Source organism: Thamnophis sirtalis, unplaced genomic scaffold (genome assembly GCF_051295495.1).
Source record: "Thamnophis sirtalis isolate CommonGarterSnake01/CBP01778 unplaced genomic scaffold, rThaSir2_p1.2 scaffold_15, whole genome shotgun sequence".
In the NCBI taxonomy this organism is placed as follows: Eukaryota; Metazoa; Chordata; class Lepidosauria; order Squamata; family Natricidae; genus Thamnophis; species Thamnophis sirtalis.
This window is the reverse complement of record NW_028261395.1, coordinates 40,761,987-40,778,175: the sequence shown is the minus strand read 5'-3', so window position 1 is coordinate 40,778,175 and position 16,189 is coordinate 40,761,987. Positions and strand designations below refer to the sequence as shown.

Genomic DNA, 16,189 nt, shown 5'->3' with positions numbered 1-16,189 from the left:
TTCATCTTCGCTCTTTTATTCCCTTGAGATTATAGCCATATGGAAGTAAATATTGATCTACAGAAGCAAGAATTAAAGCTGGGCCAAAGGGGTAGGCATGATGGGGTTTGTCCCTCCATCCCTGGCTGGCTTATTTATTAGCGTATCAGTTTATTAGTATATCAATTAGCGTATCTGATGCTGTTATCTGGTCTTCGGCCCCAAAATTGCCCTTTTATTCTCTTTCATCATGGACTAAAGCTCCCCGTTTATTGCCAGAGGTAGCCAAGGGTGATGGGGCATGTATTGCTACCCATATTTTGCTTGGATGCGAGCATCCAAGCAAAATTTAAAAAATAGGAATCAGGTTTCTTGAAAAAAAAAATACTGATAAAATTACTACTATTCCTAATAGTAACATGCTTCAAATATAACATGTTCATCATCCAACATTTTTTTTAAAAAAATAAAATAATAAATAAATTAAGAAAACAAACCCTCAAAATAGGACTTGATCTGCCTTCAGTTTTTCTATCTCCTTTTTGACTTGATCCTATTAAAAGGAATTATTTGGCTTTATTTAAGAGGGAGACTGGCAAAGACTACACTGGGAGCAAATTTGGGGGAGGGGAAATTAAGGAAAAGCAAATTTTATTTTATATTGTTTACTTCTGCATTCATATATACACACCTTTAACCTTTGGATTTTACTTTATTTGCCGTGCATTTTTATTTGTTACACTTTATTTCATTTATATTTTTAATTCTTTTTTTTTTACTTTACATTCTTTCCTAGTCTATTTTCACTTTCATCCTCTTTTAGATGCAAGAAAATATAAAGGAGGAAAGTGTCTGTAAAAGCATAAAAAAAAAGAAAAGGAAAAGATTAAGAAAAGATTATGAAACAATGCGAAAGGGAATGTACATTTCATATTCTTTGCTTTGCAATCTATATTTTATATTTCATTTACACTTCCATCCTTTTTATTTTCACCTACCATTTGGTTTTTAGTCAATTCTACATGTTTTCTTTTATGTAAACTGAGAGCCTATGCACCAAAGACAAATTCCTTGTGTGTCCAACCACACTTGGCCAATAAAAAATTCTATTCTGTTCTGTTCTAAACCATTCCATTCCTACTCTATTCTATTGCATTCCCTATTCTGTTCTATTCCTTTTCTATTCTATTTTATTCCTTTTCTATTCCATTGTCTATTCTATTCTATTCCATTTTATTCCCTTTCTATTCCATTCTCTATTCTATTCTATTCCTCTTCTATTCCATTCCCTATTCTATTCTATTCTATTTTATTCCCTTTCTATTCCATTCCCTATTATATTCTATTCTATTTTATTCCTTTTCTATTCCATTCTCCATTCCATTCCCTATTCTATTCTATTTTATTCCTTTTCTCTTCCGTTCTCTATTCTATTCCTTTTCTATTCCATTGTCTATTCTATTCCATTCCTCTTCTATTCCATTCCCTATTATATTATATTCTATTTTATTCCCTTTCTATTCCATTCCCTATTATATTCTATTCTATTTTATTCCTTTTCTATTCCATTCTCCATTCCATTCCCTATTCTATTCTATTTTATTCCTTTTCTCTTCCGTTCTCTATTCTATTCCTTTTCTATTCCATTGTCTATTCTATTCTATTCCATTTTATTCCCTTTCTATTCCATTCTCTATTCTATTCCTCTTCTATTCCATTCCCTATTATATTATATTATATTATATTTTATTCCCTTTCTATTCCATTCCCTATTATATTCTATTCTATTTTATTCCTTTTCTATTCCATTCTCCATTCCATTCCCTATTCTATTTTATTCCTTTTCTCTTCCGTTCTCTATTCTATTCCTTTTCTATTCCATTGTCTATTCTATTCTATTTTATTCCCTTTCTATTCCATTCTCTATTCTATTCCTCTTCTATTCCATTCCCTATTATATTCTATTTTATTCCTTTTCTATTCCATTATTCTATTCCTTTTCTATTCCATTCCATTCCCTATTCCAGTGTTTTTCAACCACTGTGCCGCGGCACACTAGTGTGCCATGACATAGTGTAAGGTGTGCCTTGGGAAAATTACTTTATATATAGTCAATATAGGCACAGAGTTAAAAATTTTTAACATTTTCTAATGGTGGTGTGCCTCGTGATTTTTTTCATGAAAAAAGTGTGCCTTTGCACAAAAAAGGTTGAAAAACACTGCCCTATTCTATTCTATTCCTTTTCTATTCCGTTCTCTATTCTATTCCTTTTCTATTCCATTGTCTATTCTATTCCATTTTATTCCCTTTCTATTCCATTCTCTATTCTATTCTATTCCTCTTCTATTCCATTCCCTATTCTATTCTATTTTATTTTATTCCTTTTCTATTCCATTCTCTATTCTATTCCTTTTCTGTTCCATTCCATTCCCTATTCTATTCTGTTTTATTCTAAAAAAGAGATTGGACAACGCTTTGTCTGAAATGACATGGGGTTTCCTGCTTGAGCAGGGGGTTGGACTAGAGGACCTCCAAGGTCCCTTCCCATCCTGTTACTCTGCTACCTGTTATTAAATACACACTTTTATTTCCATTTCACGTCGTTTTCAGGCCAGCTCAGACCCCTTTCCCTCTTCTCCCCTCCCTCTACCCCAACCCCCCGCCGCCGCTGCTTTCCGCAGCGGGACTACTAACCCCATCCTCCTCCATCCTCATGGGGCTTATAGCGCAACACTTGAAAGGACCGGGTGGGAGGCGTGGCCATTCTTCTCGGGGCGGAGATTGCGCTTGGCGACTCCGCCCCTCAGCAGCGCCGCCTGAGGAGAAAAAAAAGGCGGGAAACGCCGCCATTTTGGTCGCCATGGAAGCTGAAGCGCAGGTACCCTCCCCCTTTCTCCTCCTCTCTCACGCCCGGCAAAGAGCGCCCCTGAACATGTGCAGAGAGCCCGGGCACGGCTGAAAATTCCCCGCGGAGGCTATTTCTCTCGCTCGCTTCCCGCTAACTTTTATTGTTTTAATGCGCCGCGGCCGTGAGGGAGTTTGCCGGAACCCTGAGGGGGAAATGAGACGCAGTGCCTCTGAGCATGTGCAGAGCGCCGTGTCTTGGGCTGTTGAAGTATTCCACGAGACCGGGGAGTTGGGGGCGGGGAGAAGCATTGTTGCTGGTGATGGAAGAGGTCTCTGAGCATGTGCAGAGGGCCTGCCTTTGGGGAGTTTCCGGAGGAGGGAAACTGGGCGTGTCCCTTGAGCATGTACAGAGTGCTTTGGGGGCGGAATATCGGGAATGAGAGTGGTTGGAGTGACCGTTTTTCCCCTTCACTTATACATAGATATAAACATAGAAATGCACACACTGTATTGTATAAACACCCGCGCACACACACAGAGAGTGAGCTTTATTGGGCCTTGCACCCTATACTATTTATTTTTTGTTCAGAGAAAATGCTGATATAATGTGTAAAGAAAAAATTAAAAGGAAATGATAATAAGACTACTGTTTTACTTGCAAAGCAGAGGCAAGCAAGTGTCAGAGGCAGAAGAGAAATAATATAAATAGTGAATATTGAATGTCAATATATTAAATTGTCTGGAAGACCTCACTTTTTATGGATATACCAAAAATAATGTTTGTGTGGATACACACACGTACATATGTATATGTATGTATGTGTGTGTGTGTGTGTGTGTGTATATATATATATATATGTATGTATGTATGTATATATATATATATATGTATATATATATATACACATACATACATACATACATACATACATATATATATGACAAATTCATGGCCAATAAAGAATTCTATCCTATCCTCTGTTCTGTTCTGTTCTATTCTACTCTATATATGCACATACGTAAAAATAAACACGTAAAAACACACACACACACAGTTTTCAGATATTTTACACAAGGCAAGGCAGTTAGGAAACTTGTAAAAAATGCTGATTTTTCTGAAAAATTGAAAATCCGGCTTGGATTTAGGAAACAGATATGGATGCCATTATACCATGTTGAAAGGGATATGAAAGAACCCCAAATTCCTGATCACTTTGGGTATCATACTTCATTTATGTATTTATGTATTGAGTTTATTTGGTTAGTTTGAAGACCTGGTATAATATGTACACACACCAGTGCATAAAATAATAATTTGGTAACTTTTTCTCCTTAAACTATGTTTTTCCTAGAGGTTGAAAGCGGCTTTTCATTACACTGTTGCTCGTCTGTGTGAGGAAGTTGCTGAAGATAAAAACATTCAGTTTAGCAGACAGACCATTGCAGCTATTTCTGAGATCACCTTTAGACAATGCGGTACTTTTCCTTTTCCTTATCTTTTCAGTATTGTAGTATTCCTTTCAAACCAAACTGGGAATAAACTTGGAGATAACCTTAGTAAAACTAGAGAAAATGCACAGATCCTTCAGCAAAATCAGTTAAAACCAGAGAGCAGTTGTACCCTAGACGTCTTTACCAGTGGCAAAGAAGGGGCTTCAGATCCATACAGGACTACTGGTATGTACGTATTTGTGTAAAGTCATCATGTACATTTGTGTGATGTCATCATCTACATTTTGTCACATACTCCTCCCAGATTGTGGATTTGATCTTAAAACATGCTTTGGAACACATAGCAGTGCAAATCTAACATTTTAAGGAGTTCTAGATAGGTGCTATGTTCATCCTCCTGTGCACTTTGAAGTATTTAATAAGATCCAGAATTTTAGCTCAGAATATTTATTCTTATGGGTATATTTCTTTTCCTTTCATTGATTCTGTTACCCTTGATAAATTGCTTTTAATTTTTCTGGAATGTTTTATTAGATCTTTTCTTAGCTTACAAAACTGCTATTCTATAACCGATGTAGTTTTCATCCCCGCCTAACTAACAAGCTGGGGCTGTTTACAAATAAATCTGTTTATGATAATTTTGGAAGCTAGGTTACATTAAACTGTGATGATTTACCTATAGCTTTTTGTGTTGAAATTGGCTCTGCTTTTCAAGTGAAAACATGTCAAGATACTTTTAATTTTTCCCTTTCAGAAATGTTTTCAAAGGACCTTGAAATGTTTGCCAAGTAAGTATTCTGGAAAGAGGTAATACTTAACAATAATCAGTATGTATCTTTGTCTGATAAGACAAATAGAAAAATATTTTTCTTTTGCTTTCTATTAAGTGTCATATCTACATATGCTCTTAGCCGCTTGCTTTCAACCATCTGGCTTTTAGCAAGCATGTTCTAAAATGAATTCTGGGACTTTTATTTCACTGCATTAATTCATATTTTATTTAATAACTGTGTTAAATTACTTGTGTATCTGGCGCCAAGCTCTTGAAAAAAGGGTGGACTGAGAAGGGTGCTAGCTAATGGAAGAGACAGAGAGCATGCTTTTATATTATATTAGAAGTATACAGATTTTGTAACAGCAAAATATTCCATAGGCTTAATGAAGTAACTGGATGATGTTTGGGTTGGAAGGTGTTGTAATCTAATCTTCTTGCCAGGTTGAGACCTGCCCTCCTCAATCCCTCCTCTTGTATTTGCCTAGTTTTTTCTATTGCTCTCTTCTACTGTAGAAAAATTGTACATCTGGGTTTTTTTTTGTCTAAAAACATGAGACTGACACAAGATCAGATCTCTCCTTGCAGTATCTGTTTTTAGCTAGTCATAATTGCATCTGCCCCCCCCCCCCATCTCATTCCACTTACATTTTACTTTTGTGTCCATTTTTCTGGGTTAATGAAAGTCAATTTTCATTTTGCACATTGCACTTCTGAATCAATGTCTTTATATAATGGGCAGGTGTGTTAATATATAAATCAAGCGGAACTTGAATGACGCACAAAGAACCTGGTTTTTAATATCTAGTGGTATCTTCGTCTAGCTTTTGGGATTCCCCCCCCCACCCAGTTTGCTGAGATAATTCTCTCCTTCTCTACCCCCTCACTTCCATTTATCATAATTTTATTTTAGAGTCTCAAGAACCATGGGGAGATAAGATGAAACATTGCACTATTGCACAGGAAATATCTCAAGGCCTGCTCTTCCCTTGGTACAAACAATGTTTCTTGTATATAGAATACAATTACAGAATTACAAAGTAATGCAGTCAGTTTCCTATTATCAATGAAAATTACTGTAGTACAGAGTGGTAATTTGATAACTTTCTCCACAGTGTATCAGTTGCCAAGGGAACATTTCATTTTACATAGATAAACATCAAAACGGAAGAAACAAAATGTCCCTGCTATTTATCATTCAAAGCTTGATAGACAAATTGTCAATTTAGTCTTGAAAAGAAATCTAGGAAGGCTGGCAAAATCAGGGGCCTTCCTCAGCAAACTGTAGGGAGGGGGGAATCCCAAAAGCTGGACAAAGCATTTAAAACATAATCTATTTGTCACTGCGTAAAAACGTTCACTTTGTTAATGTGCATCTGTAGAAAAAGTTTGAATGATTTATGCTCAAGCAACTTTTTTGATAAAAGATTTTAAGATTAGACAATTTTCCTGAAATCTCCTTCTAACCTGATGACTTCCTCCTTCTCATAGGCACGGAAAACGGAGTACAGTTAATGTTGAAGATGTGAAACTTTTGGCTCGAAGGAGTAACTCATTGGTGAGATGGGACCCTTCCCTTTTGGATCTGTGGTTTCACTTGGAACGCCTTGTTTACTGTTATGTTTCTTCTAAACGCTGGAGGCTGCTTGGATGGTGATGGTATGCTAGTTTACGGAGGCTGGCTGCCAGTATATTTGACAGAATACAGGTAGTCCTCGACTTACAACCAAAACGGAGCCTGGCATTTCTGTTGCTAAGTGAGACAGTTGTTAAGTGAATTTAGCCCCATTTTACAACCTTTCGGCACAGTTGTTAAGTGAATCACTTCCATTGTTAAGTTAGTAGCAGTTGTTAAATGAATCTGGCTTCCCCGCTGACTTTGCTTGTCAGAAAGTCACAAAAGGTGATCACTTGATCGCCGGTCGCTGCAACCGTCATAAATATGAGTCATTTGCCAAGTGTTGGAATTTTGATCCTGCTACGGACATTAGTGTAAAAATGATCATACATCACTTTTTTCAGTGCTGTTGTAACTTTGAATGAACTGTTGTAAGTTGAGGACTATCTGTAGAGTAGAAGTACCTATAGGCCAATACAAGTATCATAAAAACAATTGCTTCCCAGTACTTTTAGACAGTGGCATCTCCACAGAAGGGACAAAACAGGCAAGATGGTGGTTGCAGCATTGTAATTAAAGTTCTAACTCTTAGTGTAATGCTGCATTTGTCATTTTGCCTGTTTCATACACATGCATACATGGATATACACCCCACACAGGCCACTGTCCTCGGGGACATATCTATACAGGAACTTCTTGGCATCATGGATTTAATTGATTGAACTGCTACATTGCTTCTCAAATTCTGGAAGTTACTAACAGCTTTGGAGAACAAGAACAGCATTAGTGAGTGCGATGGTCTTAAAATATTAGGGGCTGTTTTTTGATATCAGAACAGTTGGAAATCTGGCTGAAAGCCACCATATTGTAAAAGCTAGTGGCACTTTACAGGTTTACACATACAAGAACTTAAACTGTACTACAGGCTGAAAGGGCTGTCATCACACAATGACCTTTTCCCTGTAGTGCACTGAACACTACAAACAGTAGTTTGGAAATTCCTGTGCCCGTTACTTTTATGATGCTGTAGCTTTAAGAAGAAAAGCCTCTTTTGTCTTACTCCTGGCCATCCTGGGCTTTAGAAACAGCTGTGGAGTACAAGTGGCTTACTTTCTGACGTTCTGCTTTAAGCTCAGATTATGATACTGACCCTGTAATGTCAATTCTTACTGAAAAGCTCAAGGTTCCCTCTTTTGTAACAGCAATTTATAAATGTAGAAGTTGATTCATAAGCCAGGTAATTAAACTTCAGGGGTAAATTCTGCTTTCATCCTGGAATTTCTCTCCGACTTCACTTTATTTGAAGAACGTAACTTTTGGGTCTGCCAGAATGGCTACTGGGGGCTGCAAAGTTAACCCTTCAGTACCTGCCAGAGATGGATGCCTTGCTTCTCACTTTCCACCTGCTTAGAGATGCCAATGCAAAGTCAGTAGTTTCTTGTGTTTCTGTTTTTGTTTTCTAACACACAGCCCTAACACTCCCACCCCAAAATAAAGGACTACAAATAGTCCTGCTTTGATGCCTTTGATAGTACCTGGTTATGGGTGGTGTTTATGTTTGGGAGTGAATGTGGGAGACTTATATTTTCCTGCAGATTGTCAAGTTGGCTGATGAGCACAAAGGCCTCTCTGGCTTTTCTCTCCCATGTTTATTATGCATTGTCTATAAGCTGCCCTATCAGCTACTGATACATGCAGTCTCTCTTTTATTTAAAGTAGATCTTCAGCTTCAAAGGAACAGAGCCAGTGTTTCTGCTAATTTTAAATCCCAGCAGGGCACACTTCTCTGCTTCCTCACCATGCAATACTTAGCTATTTTCTAAAGGCAGGGAAGGGGTGGGGCTGAAGCCTTCAGCTGAGTTGTGTGTCCTTGAACCAACAGCTGCAGAGCAATTTAATTGAATGTAGAACGGAAGAGCAAAATAGCTATTCTAGTGCTCCAGGATTACAATTGTACCAGTGTCTTATTTATAGTTGGTGAATTTCTTTCCTACAAAGAATTTGGGCCAGTAGAATATCAGAGAAGAAAAATAGTCAGGTAGTCCTCGAGTTAGGACCACAATTGAACCCAAAATTTACTGATCAGTTAGTTTCTAATCAAGACGGTTTAAATGGATATCATCCCATGTTACCACTTTTCTTTCCAAAGTTGTAAAGTGAATCATTGTTAAATTAGTAACATGGTTGTTAAGTGAATCTGGCTTTCCCATTGACTTTGCTTGTCAGAAAGTCGCAAAAGATGATCACATGACCCCAGGACACTGCAACTATCAGAAATGCATGCCAGTTGCCAAGCATCCAAATTTTGATCACATGACCATGAGGATGCTGCAACAATTGTAAATGTGAAAAATGGTGATAAGTCAATTTTCAATGCTGTTGTAACTTCAAATGGTCATTAAATGAATGGTTGTAAGGCAAGGACCACCTGTACCAGAATCTCTGAAGGATCAAGTAACATTTGAGCCTTCCTCCTCATCTTCCTCATCTTCTTACCTCCTCCAATTGAAAGGTAACTCTTAGTAAAGTTGGAGGAATTTGCTTATGGGGAACAAATTAGGATGCCATTCTTTATATAGAATTGCTATTTCAGTCACCACCCTTTGATTGAACTATTCTATTTAAAGCTAAATTTTGTTGAGAATATAGTGCCACATTATATCCTGATAGAACTCATTTGCACTTGCCCCATCATTCATTCATACAGCAAATAAATTGAAAACAGAAGAGAAGCTATAGATGCTATAAAACAGGAGTAATGTAAAAGAAGAAAAAAAATAAGATATGTATTGTCATGGGCCAAATAGCTCCAATAAGCTGTTTTTTATACAGAAGAAAATTGAAACAAGATGCAGTCATCCTAACAACAGATTTATCAGTAAAACTGGCAGAAACAAATGAGATTTATTTTGCTTTGAAGTGTATGGATCGGGTTATACGTGGGAGTCATAAATTGAACCAAATTCCTATAAACACTCCTGGCTCACACTTAGTACATATGTAATTTGCTAATCTCAGTAGGTCTGGGTTTTTTTTTCCTCTTGTCAAAAATGAATTGAGCAACAGTTAGCCACCATATCTGAAGAGGACATAAGCATATTTACAATTAGGAAAATGCCTTAAACCAACTCAGGCCAGAAGTTTAAGGATTGCTGAAATCTCATCTTTTTTCTTAGCCAGCAAGGCTGATGATGGAGAATGTTCAACATTGTGGTTTCATTATGGTTACACATTGCTCGACATGTCATCTGCCAGTTAACCCTTTTTAATTGCTGGGGATCAAATTTGGCTCTTCATGTTATGAACAGGTCTCCTACTACTATCTAATAACCATTTAAAATCACCTTGCAACAAATTGAATCAATTAAAGGTGGGGAAAGAGTTATACAGTAAATTTGCGTGCAGGCTGATCTACCGTCCTTCCTACCTTGGATGAACGTTATAAAACAAATGAAAAGTCTGACTAATCAACCAGTAGATGCATTGGTAGATAAAACTGAATGGAGGAAAACATTTCTCCCTCCCCCGCTCTCTCAAAAAGATACTTGAATGTGATACGTGTTAACTGTTATAACTCTGCTTGGATTGGGTGGGAGAAACAATTAAACAGCATTGACTTTTCAAGGCATGCATTTGTAGCCAGATATTTAATAATTGACATATCCAATAGATTTTTATCACAGCTTGCTATCTATTACCACAAGCAGTTAGTTGCTGTTTTATTAGACTTTGTATTATTCCAGGCTGAGGAACCACTGGATGTCAACCTGCCTACAGATCTTCATGTTTATCTGTACATTGGATGTATTTGTGCATTGCTTTCTGTTTCACCGGCTGTCTGGTGAACCTATGCCACTAATAGGTGACTGATGACATTCTCTATATTTCTAGTTGAAGTATATTACTCAGAAGAGTGATGGGCTTTCTTTGAATAACCTGGAACAAAAAGAAAAAAAGAAAAAGAAATCTGCTGCTAAGAAAGGGGGAAGAAATTCAAATGAGCTTGAAGAACCTGTGGCAGTCGAGAATGAAGATTCCAACATGGCATAAAACTCACTTTTGCTTGTGTCAAGATGGGGATTTCTCACATTCATTATGAAGCCCAGTTCCTCAGTGTCATCTTGCCTCGATTACAATTCTATTTTTAAAAAAAATTTAAATAAGCACTGTGTATTTGGAAAATAAATAAACATTGGGAAAAGAGAAATATACCTTAATGGGGAACTTGGATGATTCTGGAAATGAGTTATTTAAGATGAAAGAGGTCGACCTGAAGAATGATGATTGCATACCTTATAAACAGCAAAAGGCACATTTAATTCTCACTGGACAAAATATTTGGGAATCTTAAGAGCAAATTTTTCAGGGCTTTACACTGTACTAATTTTCCTAGGAAGAAAAGTTGGCAGCTGGAAATTGGACACGTAATAGCATCTACCATCAGTAAAGCTACAGGCACTGGAGAAGAATAAGGAAAAAATACATATCTTGAGATCTTTCCTGCTTTCATAAAGGAATAGTTCCTGCCCCTTCTTGAAAATATTTTAGACATATTTTTTTCATTCGAATTGGCTTTCAGGTTTTCACAAAATAGGTCCAACCACAATATACATTATACAGAGCCTCAGTGGCATAGTGGTTAGAGTGCACTACTGCAAGTTACTTCTGCTGACTCAGCTGCCTGCAATTTGGTAGTTCAAATCCCACCAGGCTCAAGGTTGACTTAGCCTTCCATCCAAATTGTTGGGGGCAATAGGCTGCCTCTGTAAGTCGCATAGAGGACTGTAAAGCGGTATATAAGTCTTAAGTGTGATTGTTATACATTTAAAATGATATATGTGATCCCTGCACATCACTGAATGGCATTTTCTTTTTGGACAGTTCTATATTGCAGTTAATAAAACATTTTATTAATAATAACAGAGCAAAATTAAACATTTCCATCCTGGATTATTTTATTTTGTCCTCATAACTGGACTTCTAAGGAACCTTCACTGTATCTTATGACAGTGAATGTCATCAATCAATTCCACATTGTATAAGAGCTAATGCTAGTTTGTTGTTTACAGAATCTCCTGACAACCAATTTTATTGGGTGATACAGCAATCCAGTATTATGAGAAACAAAGTCTATTGATTTTCTGTGTGCCTTCTAATATTTTAGCTCCCTGTAACATGCCTTCCCCACTATAGACTGTCTCATTTGCTTCTACCTAATACCTTTGTTATTCCCACTCTTGTAGGGAAAACTAGTAGTCAAATTTTGCCTTTATTTTGAATCTTTCCCCGGGTTCATTCTAATTTTGAATAGGTTTCATCTGTACTATATACCTTGCCTGATTTTTGCCACCATTTTGTCCTTTGTTGTTTTTATTTTTGCTTGGAAATTTTTCATCATTAATAGCAGACTTTTTTGCTTTTGCTTCTCATTATAAAACCATCTCAAGACTTGTAGTTCTCTTGAGTTGGCTTTCTTGCTCCCCTCTGCTCAGTTTGCAGCAGTGAATCATTACGTTGCTAAATCACACTATTTTGTACTCAAAGTGTCCTAATCATTGTGGGAATAATGGTGAGGAAATGAGGTTTAGTCGGATGGAGAGGGGTGTTTTTTTTAGTAAATAAAAATGCACATACAGCTTAAATTGATGGCAAATGTGCTTTAATGGGATTGACACCCAGAGACTCTAATTAAGGGTTAAAGTGTACAAAATGCACAATTTGGAGACTTAATTGCGGCCCGGCTTGTGCGTCATTGCCAGAGTTTGGAAAGAAAGGATGGTTGGGTGAGGTGGGGGATAGTGAATGGCTCATAAAACCTAGCAGATTGGAAAACAGAAAATCTCCCTCCCCCCTCCCAATGTCTAAAAAAGCACAACATATAACTTGCAAGCAGGTGAAGTTCAGACTACATCTGAGCTAAATGGCGTTGCAAGCGTTCTCCTCACTCTGCCTGTTCCTTCTGGGGCTGGTCCTGTTTCCCAGGCCCATGGGGAGTGACAGAACGGGTGCACTTCCTGTCCCAGAAGGGCTGTTGAGGCAACACAACAAGGTAAGCCAAGGGCAGAAGAAATCCTGGGTTTTTTTGCTGTTAAAATAAAGCCAGAATATTCATCAACTATAGATAGCATGGAAGTTGCGGTCCGGAGTTTTTTAAAATAAGCTTGAATTGAAGTCCACTGGGTTAGCTTGGGGGATACATTATTGGCTAAATGATTTGCTTTTTCTTGTACCCTGAATGTGTCTAAAATGTGTTTACACCTTGATGGGGATCCTGCTTTGGACACATTTTAATGAGAAGAGGGGCAATAACTAATGCTAAGGTGATACTGTTTCAAAGCAAAAATTGGGAGAAAATAATACAAAGAATCAGGAAATAGCCTGTCAGAATCAGGAAATAGCTCTGAGGCATTGATAAGCTTTCTCTTGAATTTCCATTGTATAAGTCTCATTAAAAAGACCCACTACATCTTCACCTTCATCAGAATAATGGCTATGGGTTGTCAGAAAGAATTTAAAAAGATGTTTTAAAAAGTTTTCAGATTGGAATGTTTGAATTATGGTACTTCCGAAACAGATTCAAAGACCACTCCATTGAAAGCTACCATTCAAAATCTTATTTTTCTTCCAAATTCTTGTACAAGCTGCAGCATGGCAGCCTGATAGATTTAGCGACTGATAGCTGTTGCTTTCATAGAGCGCTTTTATAAATGAAACAGACATTATGGTACGTTCGAAGGAAAGCACAGCGAGGAATCCTGCTTGCTTAATTTCTAACCTCAAAAGAAACTTTGAGTTGGTAAAAGCTTTTTTCCTTGGCATGCTACTTTCTTTCTATGTGATGGCTTTTAGAATCAAGGCATAGTCATTCAGCTATGGAAGCATCCTTTGAAACTATCACAGAGATACGTTTTCCCTTCTTGAGAACATGGGAAGAGGAAGCCTCAAAATCTCACGGTTTACGTTTCGCCACATTTTTAATAGTACTTTGTTCGGATTAATTATAAGGAGAGCCGATTCAGACATTAGATCTAGAGCAGTTTGAAACGTCCTTAAGCCCTTACAGGGCATATTTGAGCCTTTCCATGTCCGGTCTCAGGAATAAGGAAGGGTCTGTGCATGAAACTGAACCGGATTATTTGCCACATCTCAAGGCAAGGCAGCTTCAATCTTTAATTTTCATTTTTTCATTTTATTTAGTCAAGCATATATAAGACAACAGATGTAAGTATAAACATGGACACGAACAAAGGAGATGAGTACAAATAAGTGGGGACAGTAGGACAGGGACGGTAGGCACGCTGGTGCGCTTATGCACGCCCCCTTTACGGACCTCTTAGGAATGGGGTGAGGTCAACAGTAGACAGTCTAAGGTTAATGTTTTTGGGGTTCCGGGCATTGACCACTGTTGCTGAAATTGTATTTTCTGCAATCGAGTTTGGAGTGGTTTACGTTAAGCGTGTATGTATTGTATTATTAAGGTTGAAGCTGACGTAGTAGTTGACAGGTAGGATGTTGTAGCAGACAATTTTGTGTACTATGCTTAGGTCAGATGAAGGCAGCGTAGTTCTAAGTTGTCTAAGCCCCAAATTTGAAGCCTAGTCAAGCATAAGGGATTCTGTTGCAAGCAGAGGAGTGGACTCTTCTCCTGAAATATTTCTGGGCTTGCTCGATTGTATTAATGTATCAAATCTCCCAGCTTTTAAATTTTAAAGCCTTGCTTTTCCTCACTTCTTTCCACAACAACGCTTAATTCGCTTTTGCTTCGTTTGCAAGTATTTTCAGGCACCAGCAGACCTAGAAAAGAAGGAGTTACTGGTTCTCCTCTCGGGGCTGACTGAACGGGCATCCTCGCCCATGAACACATCTCACCTGTCAAGGCAGGAGAAGATTGGAGCTGGACCGCGGGGACACAGGGTGCCTGCCCCGCAGCCCCCAACTAGGGAGAAGCCGTCCTGTAAAAACTTTTTCTGGAAAACCTTCTCCTCTTGCTAACCAATTGTTTCCTGCCCGGATGGACACAAGAGTGGATCTGACTGGTGACTTTTGGGAGTAAACCCTCTTCTGTAATTCAGTTTCACTTTCTATTGGTATTAGAAGTGTACCTACCGAAAAGTTTGTTTATATTGTTGTTGAATCTCCTCACCCCCACGCAGGAGCTCCTGCTGGCTTTTAATGGTGCCCACCATCGTCCCCCCCATCTCTTGTGTGACAAAACACAACTTTGCTCATGTTTTAAATGTACTTTGGCTGAATGTAGAATATACGAAAAGAACCGTTTCCCATTTGGTCTTCTGTATGGGCTTGTCGATCAGAAAGGTTGGCGGTTCCGCAGTTCGAATCCCCAGCGCCGCGTAACGGAGGGAGCTCCCGTGACTTGTCCCAGCTTCTGCCAACCTCGCAGTTCGAAAGCACGTAAAAAAGGCAAGTAGAAATATAGGGACCACCTTTGGTGGGAAAGTAACAGTGCTCCGTGCACCTTCAGCATTGAGTCATGCCGGGCACATGACCACGGAGACGTCTTCGGACAGCACTGGCTCTTCGGCTTTGAAACGGAGATGAGCATCGCCCCCTAGAGTTGGGAACAACTAGCACATATGTGCGAGGGGAACCTTTACCTTGACAACATCCATCAGCAAAACATGCTTGTAAACGTCTTCAGGCTTCTGCTTAATTTAACAAAAAATGTAGAGATGCCGTGTCTGTAAAATTCCTATCGAAGCCATTTCCCAAAGGGAAAAAAAATGAAATTATTCCTTCTTCTAATGAACTTCTGTGAAACACTTAATTTAAGTGGCACTAGCAGCCCAAATAGACAATACAGACAGAAATAACTGAATCACCAAATACTGTAAGATTAAGGAAGGATGTTTACAAAAAGAAGTCAGCAAACTAGCATTCCTTTTTTCCTTCTGCTTCAGTGGCTCAAAGACCATTTTATTCTGGTCATCTCAAGCTCCTGGGTTTTATGCAGGCTTAGACTATCACATTTCAGGCACATTCTTATTCCGAAAGTTGAGAATGTGATTTAAAAAAAAAATACAGCAAAAAGGAGAAAGCTAATATTTTATGCTTATGGTAGGCTCTTTTTGTGGGGCTACTGCAAACATATTGAAAACGCCAGGAGTCAAGCTCTAAACTTAAAACGTATGACGCCTCAAAAAAGCCTTGCTGGAATTGTGGGAGTGCCACTTTCAAACTGCATTTTGACTGCCTTTATTTTAAGTGTCACTAAAAGCATAGTTTCCATGTTTGTATTGACAGAATCGTTGCGTGCCACTTAGAGGGGTTGGCAAGGGAACAAAAGCAGAAGCCACGTTTGAGAGCATCTGAAATCCTATTGCAAGAAAACTGTAGGAAACACCTTTAAGAGTTCCATAAAAGAGGCTTACGGGCAAGCTAAGATTGCTGTGTGTGCCAGCTCGTCTTTCTTGTTTGTTTGTTTTTTGCCAGTGCTGAGTTGTTTCCCCATACAATTGTTCCGTGTGGAAATAAAATATTACTACATGTCCCTAACCTTTGT

At 38.2% G+C, this 16,189-nt stretch overlaps 1 protein-coding gene across 1 annotated transcript; it reads left to right on the top strand.

The window, feature by feature from the left end:
• Positions 1-2,840: 2,840 nt before the first annotated feature.
• Positions 2,841-10,893, top strand: CENPS (centromere protein S). Its single transcript, XM_014057035.2, has 5 exons — positions 2,841-2,858; positions 4,180-4,303; positions 5,034-5,067; positions 6,543-6,609; positions 10,561-10,893. The coding sequence occupies exons 1-5, from the start codon at positions 2,841-2,843 to the stop codon at positions 10,717-10,719; spliced, it is 402 nt and encodes a 133-aa protein (XP_013912510.2). The 3' UTR covers positions 10,720-10,893.
• Positions 10,894-16,189: the final 5,296 nt, after the last annotated feature.

Bases quoted from the DNA above. Each gene is read 5' to 3' on its own strand.
- CENPS (XM_014057035.2), top strand. The intron at 5,068-6,542 runs GTAAGTATTCTG...TCCTTCTCATAG, and splicing joins GACCTTGAAATGTTTGCCAA to GCACGGAAAACGGAGTACAG. The intron at 6,610-10,560 runs GTGAGATGGGAC...CTATATTTCTAG, and splicing joins CTCGAAGGAGTAACTCATTG to TTGAAGTATATTACTCAGAA.